The 16867-nt window shown below is 37.7% G+C and overlaps 1 protein-coding gene across 1 annotated transcript in view; it reads right to left on the bottom strand.

The window, feature by feature from the left end:
• The window catches only part of STK31 (serine/threonine kinase 31), a 79734-nt gene extending 65005 nt beyond the window's left edge, over window positions 1–14729 (bottom strand). The window contains exons 1-7 of the mRNA XM_004702844.2: window positions 14680–14729; window positions 13489–13535; window positions 13349–13401; window positions 11471–11569; window positions 5466–5540; window positions 3181–3339; window positions 142–500 (exon numbers count right to left, since the gene is read on the bottom strand). Coding sequence (XP_004702901.1) covers window positions 142–500; window positions 3181–3339; window positions 5466–5540; window positions 11471–11569; window positions 13349–13401; window positions 13489–13535; window positions 14680–14729 — 842 coding nt within the window. The remainder of the gene's footprint in view (window positions 1–141; window positions 501–3180; window positions 3340–5465; window positions 5541–11470; window positions 11570–13348; window positions 13402–13488; window positions 13536–14679) is intronic.
• Between the last annotated feature and the right edge of the window lie 2138 nt (window positions 14730–16867).

The following is a 16867-nucleotide window of genomic DNA, read 5'->3' as shown; positions in this document are numbered from 1 at the left end:
AAAGAAGTCAGGAATGATTTTTCTTTTAAAAGTTTTTAGTATCGATATTTCTGTTAAAGGAATATATGTTGGAGAAAAATAGAAATAATAAATCACCATCTTCCCAAATCACTGACATAGCTATAATTCCACCAATCTTACTTTGGAAATGTCATGTGATTTCCTGTATTATTTTCCATCTTCAAGTCCAGAGGCAGCCTTCCACTAGAGCGTCCCTTTGGCCTGCTGAAGGATGACTGGCTTGATCTATGCCCCCACAAGGGAATGGGACTCTTGAGGTTCCGGAGAGGAAGCTGGCCAGCATCCGACTTCTTTTCCTCACAGATATTAATGCTAGAAGCTTGTTTGCATTTTTCTGCATATCCTTTCTTAGCCACCTCTTCCCCTATGTCCACATTTCCATATTCAGCTTGGGCAATGACTGTCCCATCTTGATAGGTTGCTTTAATTCGCATTTTTATTTCCTTTTCAAAAATCAAGCTCCCTAAAAAGGTTCTGCCCTGAGAAAGATAGGGGAAAAGACATAAATCAGGTATGGTAACATGTTTTTCTTCATATGTTTTGCTTCTACCTAATTCTCTAAAGGAACCTATGTCTTCATTCTGAGAGCTCTATAAAACCAGCCTTACCTTGCAGTTAGCTATTTTTATATGCAAATATACTTGTGTACACATATGAAATTATTCAGGTTACACACTTGCTAAAATCTTCCTTTGCAGAAGTAGCGCTAAAACCTACCTAATAGGACTGGAAAAGTTACAGACTATTACCAATAACTAAAGCAATCATATTTATAAATTTTAAAACATGCCAATCAAATAATCTTGAATGATCTTTTTAAAATCCAGCAGTTTGGCCCCAACTACATAAAGTAGCATCCTCAGGCGTTACATAGTAATTTCACTGATATCTAGAAAGGAGCTCATGTGAAAACAAAATGAACCTTTAAAAGAGTTTCGTTTTTGTTTTTAAGACAGTCATACTCTGGTGTTAAAAATAAGAACAGGAGCAAATTCAACAACAGAAGCACCAAAAGTCGGCAATCTGAAATCGTAGACCATGAGTTGCTGTTGTTCTTGTTAGGTGCCATCCAGCTGTTCAAAAATCCTAATCTCAAGATTACCATAAATAAAATAGGGTTTAAAGGGAAGCCACAATTTCCAAAATTTTCTGTCTTTGGGAGTTGCATTGCTTGGTTTGGTTTTTGTTTGTTCGTATTAGGATGTATCCCAGAATTGACCCTTCAGAAGAGAACAGAACTGCCTCAAAGGGTTGTCAATTAGCTCAACTGTAATCGATTATCTTTTTTCTTAATGAAACATCAAATACAAATACTTGCATATAGTACCACCTATTAGAACTCTGAGGCATAAAATATGCTCAATAGCTGAGTGTACTCTTTCAATTCCAAAGCTAATGTCTGTTTCCTTGACTCATGTTTACCTCAATCAGTATTCCCTTGCATTACCTTACTCAGTGGTTCTCAACCTTCCTAGAGGCACGGCCCTTTTACACATTTCCTCATGTTGTGGTGACCCCCCAATGATAAATTTATTTTTGTTGCAACTTCTTAACTGTAATTTTGCTACTGTTATGAATCGGGTGACCCCAGTGAAAGGGTCGTTCAACCCTCAAACGGTCGCAACCTACAGGTTGTGAACTACTGCCTTACATACTATAGAATTGGCAAAGGACTTGAGTTCTAGTTTTAACTCTGATCTACTTAGCTTTATGGCTATAAATAAGTCACTTGTTTTAGACTACAATTTACTTATTTTTAAAGTAACAAGTTGAGAACAAAAGAATTCTAATAAAGTCTATAAAATTAATAGGCCAAGATTCTAGGCATGCAGGAGATTCAAAATAAGCCTTTAACTTGGCCAAAGCATTTAATATTAAGAAAGTTACAAACTTTAGGCTTTAAATTGAAATTTTAGGATATGATTTTATCATCCTATTTACTCTATAGACGTGAACGTATGAATCCAATATGAGAATATGTCTTACAAATAACTATAGTACAAACAAAATTACACCCAAGCAATTAAACAATTATTTTCTACAAGAGAAAACTACAAGTTTTCTACATTTTAGACTCTCCTTAAAAATACCAATTACATTGTTCACATAAGCCACTTGAGCTGTAGGTCATACTGAGCACCTGATTAATGTGCAACAAAATATCCCTCACCAGCATGAAAACCACCATTATTCTTGCACCTCATCACCCAACCCAATGCCATCAGGTTGATTCCAACTCCTAACTACAGATAGTCTATTGGACAGAGTAGAACTGTTCCATAAAGCTCCAGGACTATAAATCTTTATGGAAGCAAACAGTCTATGCCTTCTCCTGTGGAGTACTGGTGGGTTTGAACTTTCAACCTTGAGATTAGCAACCAAATGCTTAACCCACTGTGCCACGATGGTGTCTCATTATTGCCTACTAGATTTAAAAGGAAGTGAGATTTTTATAAAACTACTCAAAAGTTATCTGATTTACTTTTCTCAGGAATAAGTTATCCCAAAATTAAACCCATTGGCCTAAAGTTTGCTGTAAATCTTGAGAGAAACAGACAGCCACAACTTTTCCCCTCAGAGTTGCTGGTGTGTTCAAACTGCCTAGCTAATGGTTGGCAGCCAAGTGCCTGAACCCCTGTACCACCGTGGGTCCCCAGGATTAGATTACCAAGCCAACGTTCAATAGGAATGATTATAAACTAGAATGTAAGGTAACAAGACACCACTGCCAAAAACTACATCAACCAGTGTATGCGCCTTTGCCAAAATAAAATCCAATTAAATTAAACTCCATTTACAAGTTGTGATATTTATCACTAGAGCTAGTTTAAAATCACTTGTATTTAAAATTCCTCAAAAGCAAAAGATAACAGAATAATTGTTATCTGCCACTTTATCATATTACTATTGTTTTCACATCAGAACTTTTACATTTACATTTACTCACTTTATAGATTACCCTTATCTGTTCAAGAACCTTTACATAGTAAAAATTAATACAAATTCATAGTTAGTTCTGAATTATGCTGTAATGACTTTCATCAATTTATACAGGCCTTTAAATCAAACAAAATTAATGAGATTTAACTACACTTGTATTTTATTTCAAGTTTATGATTCTAATGTCAGTAATAAGTAAATGTAAACTCTGTGACTTGCCTGATCAAACTGGGTAACTTCTTGGCCAGAAGGAATTTGGAGTCCCCAGAGTCTGTACTTTTTAGCAACACTGGGAAACTGCAGCTCCACCGGAATCTCCACTATATCAGATCGATTTAGGATTTCAGTATTTCCATAGTCAACGTACCTCACCAGACACTGGAAAAAGAAGACTGACACTGAACTTCAATTAAATATTGCAAAGAAACCATTAATTTACTGCTTCCTGTGGATTATCTGCAGTCAAAATTGCATTTTATCTAAAACTAACAAAATGCATTCAGAAATGGAGCGCTAGATATAACTTCAAAACAATGAAATCCACAGTTCATATTAGTGATGTCTATATTTGGTACTAATTGAATTCTACCTGTAGCATTTTATATTTTAGCTTTCTTTTGTTTTTTTTAAACTAGTATTTTAAATAAGCCTAAGTCCATGGTGTTTATGATCCTCTTCTCTCTCTCCTAATGTTAAAATTAATCAATATCCTGAAGTTCTAGTTGAAAAAGACCTGAAAGGAAAGGCAAAATTAATCAAACTTCCTTTGATAAAACTGTACCCACTCCAGCTACCAGACCTTAGAACAGTGGTTCTCAACCTTCCTAATGCCACGACCCTTTAATACAGTTCCTCATGTTGCGGTGACCACCCCCCCCAACCATAAAATTTTTTCATTGCTACTTCATAACTGTCATTTTGCTACTGTTATGAATTGGGCAACCCCTGTGAACCGCTGCCTTAGAAACAACTCATATTCATCCTTGCCACTGATCTTAAGTGTCTTTAATAAAAAAATTACATGGTCAAAAGCTACCTTGCCCCTTAACTTATTTTAAAGTCAAAAGCCATCTTGACCCTCCGTTTAAGAGGCAAACTCAAATCCAAGAGCAAAATATCATGTCCAATTGTCAAACTACAGGGTAAAGTTCTCTATTGTGGTTGGCAGCCTCCCGATCGTCCTGATTCATGAGGCTCAGATGTCCATGACCCATAGGACATTGTCTATTAGAAAGGTCTAGTTTGTTGTTTTACTGCTACCTCTGATAGTGCTGCCTCACAAGCTTTAGAAAAGAACCCAAGTTATCTGAAGCATTAAATTGCTTCATCTTATCACCACTTTATTATACCAAGAAAATATATGTAAAATATGTATTACACTATAAATGTTCTATATTAAAATACTATATTTTAAGTCTAGGAAATTAAATGTAGATAAAACACTGAAGGAAAGCCTTCAGAAATGCTATTACCCAGCCTGCAACATGCAATTGCCAAGCAAATATTCAACATCCTATCTCAAGTTCACAATGTAAAAAATAAAAGTTAATGATCCATTTTAAATTTGTTCTAGTTTTTAATATTTCCTGCTTTCTTTTTTATTGAGGTTTTTTGCTTTACTGTTATGTTTTTTTTTGTCTGTTATAATGTCTTTCTGTATATAAAATCAAGGATAGGTACGACTATAGAGACAGTAACTGAATTAATGGTCGCTGGGGCATGGCAGGGAAGGTTGGGGGAAATGGGAAGCTAACAGTGATGAGCACAAAAATGAAGAAAAGGATCTAAAACTGATTGTGGTGATGATTGTACAACTCTTTTTGATGATAGAACTATTGAATTATATGATATGTGAATTACAAGTTAAAGAGGGTGGGGAAGCCAAATGTTATTCTGGATAAAAATGTTATTTATATAAACATGTACTAGGTTGAATGTTATTTTTAAATAAATAAAATAGCTAAATACAAAGAAAATTCATCACCTTTAATGTCTGAGCTTTAAGTCATGAGATTATTAACATCAATCCTATATATTTAATTTCAGTATCAATCAGACATTATTTTCCCCCTCCTCAATTTTAATAAAATGAACTTTAAAAGTAACCCAATATTAAGAACCAAACATTATTAAGAACTGAAGATACAAAGAAACAACCAAAGATATCTCTGGTCACCAAAGCTAATCTACAAGTTATTGTCATCTAGACTGCACAATCTCAGGTGATTATGTAACAATTTAAATTCAGGAGAATAGTCCTGAATTTTATCTTCGTTTTGGGGGGTTTTGTTTTGTTTTCTTTTGGGGGGGAAGTTGAGAGAATAAAACCAATTAACTTTTTTGTATTCATTAGAAAAGAAAAATAATGTTTTAATCGATTAATCATTTCACTGAACTGAATCAGGTAACTACTATGAATCATCAAAAAAGGGCTAAATGAGCATCCGATTTGGGACCTACAATACATCTCTACTATTCAAAAGAACTAAACACTGATTTCTTGCCTTTTCATCGTTGATTACTTTCAGTACTTTGCATCTGTACCAACATTTATCTTCAGAAAACAATCCCCCATAAATCTATGAGAAAAGAAAAGTAAATTTTCAGTGTTAAAGAAGTAATGCATAAAGGTTGCCATTAGTCAGTCAGCACTTTATACATAACTTATTTATTTCTCAAACACAATGTAACAGTTATTTCCATCATTCTATGGCCATAGCCATAAGTTAGGAAGTAGCAGAACCAAGATTCAATCTCAAAACAATTTGACTTCAAAGTCCCTTATGCTATTCTGGTGCTCAGGATATTAGAAAGAGACAAAAAAGGTATAATATTAAAAGTTTAAAATTAGTATCTAAACACATAGATGAAACAACTCTTTTTAAATCTTTTTATTCACCAGGTATCTTTAATTCTAATTTTCAAGCACATAGGAATCTATATTTCCCACCAGTCAAGGACAATTTTTACACCTCTTTAAGCATAAGGACTTTAGTTTTCAAAAGATAAAATTAAATAATATCCTCAATGCTGAACTTTCATTCTATTGTAAATTCCTAATTCAGTTTTAACTATGTTTCATGGAAAAGCAAAGAGAAAATGATATTTTAAATAATAGTTTCTCAAGATCAACATTTGGGAATGGATCATTCTGTGAAGAGAGGCACTGTCCGGTGTACTATATGGTATTTAGCAGCAAACCCCCTTGACTACCCACGAGATGCAAGTAAGACCCCTCCAGGTGTGAGAAACAAAACGGTCTCTGGAAATTGCCAAACATGGACTGTGAGAGAGAGATATACAAACCCATAGATTATTTAATGAGGACAATAATGTCCCCCAGGAAGTGAAAATTGCTTCTAGAGGATAAGATTAAAAATGTCTTAAATCTATTACAATGGTTTGTAGCCCTCTAAAACTCAACAAGCCTATTCAACAATATAAACAGATACCCAGTAGACATGCAGTAGCGAAAATTTCACAGGGAATGGTGAGAGAAAATTTGGGAAACCATAAATCCAATAAAGGGCTAATATCTACGTTTTATAAAATACTTCTACAACTTACCTGCAAAAAGACAAACAACCTGATCAAAACTGGGTAAAGAACTCGAATGAACAATTCACAGAGAAGGATATTCATACAACCAACACACATGAGAAGATGCTCAAAATGTCATTAACCATTAGAGAGAAGCAAAATAAAGATACCATTTTATCCCTATTAGAATGGCAGTGATAAGAAAAGTGAACAATAGGTGTTGGCAGGGTTTTGTAGACTGGTAAAGCGACTGTAAAAAAAAAAAAAAAAAAGGCAATTCAGCAGTTCCTCCAAGGTTGAACCAGGGAACCATCGTGTGTCCCAGCAATTCCTCTCAGGTGCGTGCCCAAAAACCTGAAACCAGAAATGCCAACAGACATCTGTACACTAATGTTCATTGCAGCGGTATTCATCTACCACTGATGAGGTGGAAACAGATGAATGGAGGAACAAAAGGTAGTATACACATCCAACGGAATATTACACAGCCCTAAAGAGGAATGAAGTCCTAAGAAGACATCATTCTGAGCCAAGTAAGTCAGATACAAAAGAACAAGGAATGTATATAATATTACTTATGTGAAATTAACAACTATATAGTGAAGGAGCCATGAGAGGAGCACTGTGTCTCATGTCATGTATATGTCTAGGACAGTGCACAAACGTCTGTCCTAGCTGGTTCTCATAAACTGCTTCCTTACTGCAAACAGTAAGGAATTCGAGGAAGCAGCTGCAAACAGTGTTCCCTGGTAGAAAGAAAACAAGACCTGGACGGGCTGAGATACGGAACTCACTCTCAAGGCTATGAGAAATTCAAGTGTGGGAATAGCAAACTTGTCTGGGCACACTGCCAGTATTTAGTACATAAAAATAAAGCACTGTGGGCCATCAAGGCTGCAGTTTTTACCGTCTGTCTGTGTCTATTTTGTGCTGCAGTCCTGTATTGTGTGTGTGTGTGTGTGTGTGTGTGTGTGAGGTTCCATGTTCATTCTCCCTGCTTAAGAAACCGCAGCATCAATATAGCATCTAAAAGTAATTATGGGAGCCAGAAGCAGTTTGGGGAAGGGAATCATTTACTGAAAAATATTCTTAATGTATGTAAATAAAGAAAACATTTTCATGAGGAAGGAGACCACTAGTAGAGAAATGTCTACACTGCTTAGTGTTAGTCTAAAATTAATTTAAAATGTGTCACGTTCAAGTAAGAGAAGTTCACAGATTTCTTTTAAAGCAAAAGTAATGCACAGGTGAAACTTAAAACCCTTCAATTCCCCAATGTATTAAAATGCAAATTGATGCAGATACACAAATGCTAACAATGCAAATACTAGGTGTTCAATTAGCATTTAATTTAATTCCTTGAACTAACACTCAACAAATGGAGGGCAAAAGTAGGCACTAATGACATGATACTCTCCCAAACTTTGGAATGTTTCAGAAAGTGAATAGGTTTTAGCGGCAAAACTAACAGTCCTAGCCAATTTCAATCTCAGCAAAAAGCCCATTGTTTAATTAAGGTTTTGTAATGATTCACAAATATCACTAACGTGGTATAAGGTCAGTGACAAATATTAACTAAGCTGACATAAGGCAAGTGGCACCCTTGCAAGTCTAGGCAAGGGTGAATATAGTCATATGAGGTATACATACAAGAACTGAGCTGGGACCATGTGGAGGAACCTAATGTTCCTTAGTATTACCAATACCACATACAGCAAAATTCATCCCTCGACCATCTCAGAATATCCTCAGAACTACACTATTCCATTACCTCATAATTCCACTTCCCATGAACTTTTTGAAATCCCTTTATATAGTCACTCCCTTGTACCTGGTCCCAATCCCTTCCCCTATAAATCTACTATGTATAGTAAGCACATGGCCAGCCTCTGTGTTGAGAGGGAAAGAACCACCTGGTCACTCAAACACAGAAACAAGACAAAACAAACCCCACCAAGCTCACTGGCCTGGCGTCAATGTCGACTCTTAGGGATCCTGTAGGACAGGGGAGAACCTCCCTGTGGGTTTCCAAGCCTGTGAACTCCTTTACCGGGAGTGGAAAGACTCATCTTCCTCCTGAGGAACAGGTGTTGGCTTCTAACAATTACACTGGCCTTTAGCAATCTAACACATAACCACTGTGCCACCAGGGCTCCTACTTGGTCACCAAGAGCGTACAAGCATAGATAATCAGATGTGGATTAATACTAATTTATAATCAGAAGCTTATTATTGAAATTAGCTTTAATTTTCGGTAGAGAAATTGATTGTGCATACAACAGAGGAAAGGAGGTTATGTTAATATAAGGTGACCAGACGTCCCGCTTTTGGCGGGACAGTTCAATTTTTAACAATTTTTCCCACATCCCGCGGCATTTTAAAAAAGTCCTGACTTAAGATATATGGTTTTTGGCTGCCATGTGACTATTTCGCCAGAATTTGGGTTTTATCAATGGTGTCCCGCTTTTGTCCCGCTGTACCAATGTTAAAATCTGGTCACTTTATGTTAATAGGCTTTAAGTGGTTACATTTGGGGCTGCTAACCACAAATTGGGCACCAATGGCTCCTTGGGAGAAAGACGGGGTTTTCTACTTCCATAAAGAGTTACTCTCCGAAACCCACCAGGGCAGTTCTACTCTGTTCTATAGGGTCACTAAGAGTCAGCATCGACTCGACAGAAATGAGCTCTATTTTGTTTTGAAGTAAATTACATTACCCTATCAGATCTGATGTTTAGCTCTGGACCACTTTTGTCTTTCCTTTTAAACTACTTCTTTTTGTACATTTTTATTTATGCCATTGGAATTTTAACCATTTAAAACAAAACTTGTTCAGACACATGATATAAAAAAAGAAACCAAAGCGCATTAATGGGGGTTAAAAGGAACACTTCCCACCACATGCCTTTTGAAAAAGACATTTTTTATTTTACATTTACTGTCTGCAAATAGGGACAAGGGGACTTCACAAAGTTCATGGGAAAATGGAATTGAACAATAGCAGATATCTAAGTATATGATTTCTTTCCTACTTGCACAGATGGGCTCCTTTTACAGATGTTACCCTGCCCTTCAAGGGGCCGAGTGGCATAGTGGATTATGAGTTGGGCGGCTAACTATGTTCGAACCCACTAGCCACGCCCTGGGAGAAAGGTAGGCTTTCTGCTACCAGAAAGAGTTACAGCCCAGAAATCCAAAGCAGTTCTACTCAGTCCTATAAGGTCACTAGATGTCAGAACTGACTCAGTGGTAGTGAGCTTATCCTACACCTTCATCCGTAAGCGCATACAGAAATCTACTTCACTCACCTAAATAACAAGGATCAGGAAGAGGGCAAGGTAAACCAGGCACCCAGGACACAAAATCCCAGGAGGCCCTTACTCTCAAACTTCTGCATCTGTAGGATAGGCACTTTTATGACCAGTGAACACCTCTCTAAGAGGAAGACGTAGAGTGCACAATATTTAAGGACTCACTCATAATCGAGTACTAACTTAGCACTTGAAATTGAGAGTGATCCTCAAGTTTTGCACTTGTCTCACCATAGCATAAAACCAAACCAAACTCACTACCATCCAGTCAATGCTGATTCACTGTGCCCCCATCCGACAAGGCAGAATTGCCCCCGTGGGTTTCCGAGACTTAACTTTTTCAGGGAGTAGAAAGCCTCCTCTTTCTCCCAAGGAGCAGCTGGTGATTTTGAACTGTTGATCTTGTGGTTAGAAGCCCAACGTGTAACCACTACGCCACTAGGGCTCTTCCACCACAGTATATGCCTTAAAAGTGGCTAGTTTTCCAACCTAAGGATTTCACTCAAATTTATTAATTATTCCAATATAAGGCCGCATTTAAGAAGTTGGGTTCTGTGATACCTGCATTGGAATACTTGCTCCACCATTAACTATCTGGTAACTTTCACAAAGTTACTCTGGCTGTATCTCAATTTCAAAAGAAAGGGAGAAATAAAACGATACCGACCTCACAGGGTTGTGAATGCTTAAAATGTTCTTTGATTCAGTAAATGCTAGCCACTATTACTACTACTGGTGCAATATATTCACAGATGCTTAGTATTTCCAGTATTAACCATTACAGAAAATGCGGTGGTAAGGGGAACCAATTGCAATGATCAACGTAAAACTACCACCCACGCCCCCCAGAAGGGGGACAAACAACAGAAACGTGGGTAGCGAGAGACAGTGGCTGGTGTAAGACATGAAAATAACAGTTATGTCTAGTTTATCAAAAGTTCACGAGGATGGGAGTGTGAAGGAAGGAGGGAAAAGAAAAGCTGATACCAAGGGCTCAAGTAGAAAGTAAACGCTTTGAAAATGATGATGGCAACATCTGATCAAATGTGCTAGATCAGTTGATGCATGGATTGTTATAAGAGCTATAATCGCCCTCAATAAAATAACTTTAAAAAGAGAGAAAACGCTGTGGTGAACTATTTACAAAATCATCTCTGTATACTTTTTGAAATGTCTAGAGAATAAATTCTTGGCAAATAAATTGATATATCCAAGACTTCGTTGTTGCTGCTGCTGTTGTGCATGTTTCTGTGTGAATGTATGTTTCCTTCCATGTTGGATCATGTGGTAACTTTCTGTTTAATTGTTCAATGAACTGTAAGACTGTTTTCCAAAATGGAGAAATCGTTTCACATTCCCATCAGCAGTGGGTCAGGGCTCTGATTTCTCATCTTTACCAACATTTAGCTGGCTTTTTTATTCTAACCATTCTAGTGGGTGTGAAGCAGTATCTCATTGTGGTTTTGGTTTGCATCTCCTGGTGACTAATGATGCTGAGCATCTTTCCACCTGCATACTAGACAGTTATCTATTTGAATCAATATACTCTTTACTAAGGCTGCAACTATAAAATATAAGGACTGGAAAATACAGTATTCTTACATAAATAAGAAAGCTAACAGGAGAGATAGAATAATTATACCCATAAATACACTCACCTTCTTTGAATCAAGATTCCCAAAAACAGAGTTGGCATGGGGACAAACTTCAGACAATGAGCAACCAATCTTCACAATATCCTTATTTCTATTGATACTCTATAATGAAAGAACAGTATGAGATTCAAAGAAATATTGTTTTACTCCAATGCAAACCAAAAGAAAATTTTACTAAGCATATTTTTTAAAGTATTAGAAATTAAATCAAATACTTACGTCACATCATTTAAACAAGCTCTAAGAAATGAGACTTGTTACAGAAAAAGGTTACTCCCAATGAGTTCATATGACTTAGAATTCAGACCAAGGTACTAAATATTATTAAATCAAATGAAGTCATTGTACATATAAAATACACTAGATTTCAAAAAGGTAAAAGACTGTTAATATTATTTCACGGTGAAATGTTAATATTTTAGATCTACTAGATTAAATATATTAGTATATGTTTCCTTTTTTACCTTTTATTTTGCCCTTGGGATTTTTAAGGTGGCTGTGAGAGATTTTTTAATTACTTGGGAAACTTTCTATTGGAAGACACTAGTCTAAAAATCTTAAAACTAAGATTTCCAATATAGCTATCTTAAACATACTATTTATCATCCAACTAAGGACACTCTTGAGAGTAACAAAGATACTATTAACACAGAGCCAATGAGCATAGACTTAAAATATGTAGAAACCCTTTCTGTGGCTAATTTTGTACATTTAAGGGATGATATAAGCACTTTGGTGCTGTATTTTGTTATCAAGGCTTAGAACCAATTCATTACAGTTTGATATCCTACTGAGAATGTGCAATTCCACCCCAGATACAGTATTAAAATCAGAATAGCCATAATATATAGAGATGTTGTTAAAATAAGACTCTAATTGAGTTTAACTGAGGCAGAAAAGGACCTTCTCAGTAGAGGTCAAACCAGAAAGGAACCTCAGGTGACTCTAATGTGGGGAGCTGGTTAAACCATAGAGTCTGCTTTACTGTATCTGGAGTGGCACTGCAAATTCTCAGCACGTGGTCAAACCAGAATGAATAACAGAGTGAGAAGTCATGCTTTGTATTTAAAATTATGCAAACTCAAAAGGCTGTGAATGGAAAATGAGAAATGTTCCAGGAGGGTTTCCATTTTCATAAGTTGTAAGAGAACTAAAAACAACACTTCATCTCCATCGAGTCAATTCCGACTCAGTTAAGAGCACGCATCTTAAATGGAATATTAAGCCCTTAGGAAAAAATCATCAGAGATTCAAAATCTTAACATCTTTCAATAAACAATCTCTACAAAAGACCCCTAGATGGGGCTGTAACTTTAAAAATACAACAGTCTCTAGTGGAACTCTGAAATCACAACCTTCTTGAGCCTACCCCCCCACCCCCCCAGGGGCTCCAGCTCAAGCCAAACCCTAGCTATAGCCATCTGTCATCTAAATGTTGCCCTATGATCCTCCCCTGTAACCTATTTTAAAAGTGTTTCCGCTTTTAATATTTTCTGCTCTTTTCAATTGAAGTTTTTCTCTGTTTTTGTTTTGTAATTGGTGGTTCTGTTTTGTTTTGTACGATTTTGTGCATATGCGATCCAGGATAGGTACATACAGAGTTAATAATTACCTAGGGGCATGGCAGGGGAGGTTGTAGGGAAATGGGGAGCTAACAGCTAGCAGGAGAAAGAGCATGTTCTGAAATTGATTGTGGTGATGATTGTACAATTCTTCTTAATATGACTTAACTATTAAATTTAGGATGTGGAATTATATTCCCAAAACCCTCTTTTTAAATTAGGCAATGAAAAAACAATGGTACATATGTTCCTGGGTTTTCATTTTTGTTTTGTTGAGAAGATGAAGTAGGGAAGAGAAACCAACTGAGCTGCTATTTACCTGTGCCCAAAATGTCACAGCATCTTCTACATGACTTCCGACAACATCTTCAACTAGAGATAAATCACAATGCAAAAATGAGAAATTAATCAATAGCATCTGGCTCTTGCACCCCAACAAAATAATTTTTGCCTCAGTACCTTTATTGTAATGTGGATCTTCATCCATCTTGGTAATTCCTGAAAAACTAAAACAATCCAGTACTTGATTAGGTGATAAACAATCATCTGATAACAGTGACTAAAGACTAATGCATTAATGTTAAGATTCCCCCAAGGAGGGAGGGGAAAAATGAGGACCTAATGTCGGGGGTTTAAATGGAGAGAAAATGTTTTTAGAAACGATGTACAAATGCGCTTTACACAATTGATGTGTGTATGGATTGGGATAACAGTTGTATGAGCCCCTAATAAAATGTTAAAAAAAAAAAAAAGATTCCCCCAAAAAACGTTTGGTAATGAACAAAAGTTATCAAACTTCAAATTCCATATTAAAACAATCTCCTTAAAGAGATTTCAAATTGATTTTACAACCTTTCAATCAATTCATTTTAAATTCTTTTACTTTACTTTTTGACCAGTATTAGAGGGGAAATCCTTGCCACTTTGATGCTATTATGAGTATTTGAGAAAAAAAATATTTTCAGCTGTAATGAAAATTCCAAAAAATCAAGTTTTGTAAACATTTTGGCCATGTAACATTTACAGAATTGATAACTTTTTTCTTCCTATAATTTTGGTTCTGTGATGATTCAAAGATATTTTCTTAAATGACTAAAATTCACTCATTCTTGAATGTATTTTACAACTTTATCATGTGTTTCTCTGGAAGACATAGTCTTAAACTGATCGCTATAGAGATTTGCCTTGGGAAGCCCTCTGCACACACCTCTAAGATACTATTTTTAGAACAGGTTAATTTTAAAATCTTATTTTCAATGAAGGAAAAAACATTTCTGCAAAGATGACGAAGGCACACATGTTGCGATCGCTTTTTGTATGGCCAAATGGCATTTCCTATGGATCCAAATCTCTCCGTCACTGCTATAATTTGTACTGTGATGGCATTTTCAAATTTGAAGGACACGAAATTGGACCTGCGTCTTCAAGCCGACTTAGGCGGGGGCTTTTGCTCGCAGTTTCGCGGGCGGCAAGCACGCCCCGCCCCAGAATCACGCGCCCTCCGCCCTTGGCTGTGGCGAAGGTCCAGAGGGCGCAGGAAGGCCCGGAGTGGGCCTTGCCCGGACTGGGAGGCCAGCACTGTGCCCACGGCCAACCGGGCGATCTCTGAAGCGTCGCTACACCGCGCCGGCCCCAAGGACGACTACTGACCTCGCACCGTCCATCACGGAAGCTCTAGTGAAGTGCCCCCGGCCCCACATGCTCACCCGCCAACAAGCCCTCCGCCCCTGTGCGCACATGCACGACCTTACCGCTCGGGCCCCAGCATTTCCGGCTCCGGCGCCGACTGCGCGTGCGCGTGCGCGTGCGCCCCCGTCGGGTTTGGTGGTAGTTGCCGCCTGGCTCACGTGGCCGCCGAGCTCGTGAGCACGAGACGAGGCGTCGCGGGTGGAGGCCGCTTGCGCCTGCCCCTCCCCCACCGCCCAGGTGGGAAGCTGGAGCGCAGAGGACGCTGCGCATCGGTTTGAATTGTGTAGGCCTCGCGCGCACCTGAGGGCCTTTGAGGGGGAGGGGGGATTTAATTCAAAGGTTGAAGCATCCAACTGGAAAGACAAAAATGGCCTTTGTGAGAGACAGTTTTGTTTCGTTTGTTTCAAATTAGTAGCGCTACAAGCATGTATCAAGCCAACTCAATCATCTTTAATGTGGCCACTTTTCACACATTAAGATGCAAAAAGTGTTCGATTTCAGCTGTCCAGTTACGTGCAGATAGTACACTTTGTGGCAAACCTTATACAAATGAGAACTATCTCCATTTTTTAAGGTTTAATTGAGGTATAATTAGCGTATAATAAACTACACATGATATAAAAATAGCGGTTTTCTAAGCGCAGACATCACAGGGTAACAAAGACCATCCCCTGAAATAGCCTCATGCCCATTTGTAACGCCTACCCTTCAATAGTAACCTCTGATCTACCTTCTTTCTGTCTCCAGAAGTTTGCATCTTGTCAAATGTGCTAATACTCAGACCAAACGTTTTGTAAACTGCTTTTAGGCCGGGGTCTGGTATCTTGCATTCGCCATGATTATTTTGAAATTTAACCATTTTGCTTTTTTATTGCTGAGTACCTATTGCTTGATATATGACCAATCCAAATAGGACATTTGGATTGCTTCTAGTTTGGGATTATTTCAAAAAAGCTGCCATGATCAAATGCGTAGAAGTCTTGGTATAAACATGCTTTCTCTCATTCCTGTTGGGAGAATGCCTAAGAGAAATTTCTGATACATAGTGTGGGTCTGTTTAACTTAAGAGACTGCCAGGCCATGGTACAAAGTAGTGGTACTGGTCTATATTCCAGCAGCAGTTTGAGAGTCCTAGTTGCCCCATATTCTCACTATTACTTGATATGTCAGTGTTATTATGTTTAGACATGTGCTAGTAGTATCTGGTTTACTATCAGACTTAGGGGCAACATACTTGCCCTTTAAACCAAAATTAAACCAAGCCTATGCCATTGAGTTGAATCTGACTCATAGTGACCCTAAAGGGCAGAATAAAACTACCCCTTTGCCGTTTGGGGACTGTAAATCTTGACAAGGGCAGACAGCCTCATCTTTCTCCCTTGGAGAGATGGTGGATTCGAACTTTGACTTTGCAATTAGCAAGCCAACCCATATCTCCTTCACCACCAGGGCTCCTTACTTAACGTGAATTGAGAACAGGGTTCTGCTCCCATAAAGGCTACCGTCTTGGAAACCCTATATAGGGTTGCTTTGAGTCACACTCAACTCAGTGGCAGTGGGTTTCAGTCGGTTGGGTTTTTTGTTTTGTTTTTTACAGAGATGCTCATGGCACATGCAAGTAAAGCCTGTTGTCCTTCCTTTCCAGCCTGCCTCTTATTTCTTTTATCTCACTTGATTGCAGTGGGTAGAACCTCCAGTATGATGTTGAATAGAAGTGACTAGAGCAACACCCTGGCCATGTTCCTGCTCTGAGGAGGAAAGCATTCGCCTGTCACCATCAAGTATGACTTTTGCCGTGAGCCTTTTAGGAGATAGGCTTTGTCAATTTAATGATAACTATTATTCCTAGTTTCTTAGGAGTTTCTATGATGATTGTATGTGTACTATTGTCAAATACTTCTGCATCTTTTGAGATGATCATGTGATTCTTCTTTTATTAGTATGGTGACTTACATTGATTGATTTTCACATGTTAAAACAACATTGCATTCTAAGATAAAAGCCCCTTAGCTTGTTGTGATAATACAGTTTATTTGAGATAAGAACTGCACCCCAGGGGGGGAAATGTGGAGCTGATATCAAGGGCTCAAGTAGAAAGCAAATGTTTTGAGAATGATGATGGCAACAAATAAACAAATGTGCTTGACAC

Source organism: Echinops telfairi, unplaced genomic scaffold (genome assembly GCF_000313985.2).
Source record: "Echinops telfairi isolate 266 unplaced genomic scaffold, ASM31398v2 ScPeMD7_23;HRSCAF=83, whole genome shotgun sequence".
Taxonomy (NCBI): Eukaryota; Metazoa; Chordata; class Mammalia; order Afrosoricida; family Tenrecidae; genus Echinops; species Echinops telfairi.
This window is presented reverse-complemented; position numbering and strand designations above follow the sequence as displayed.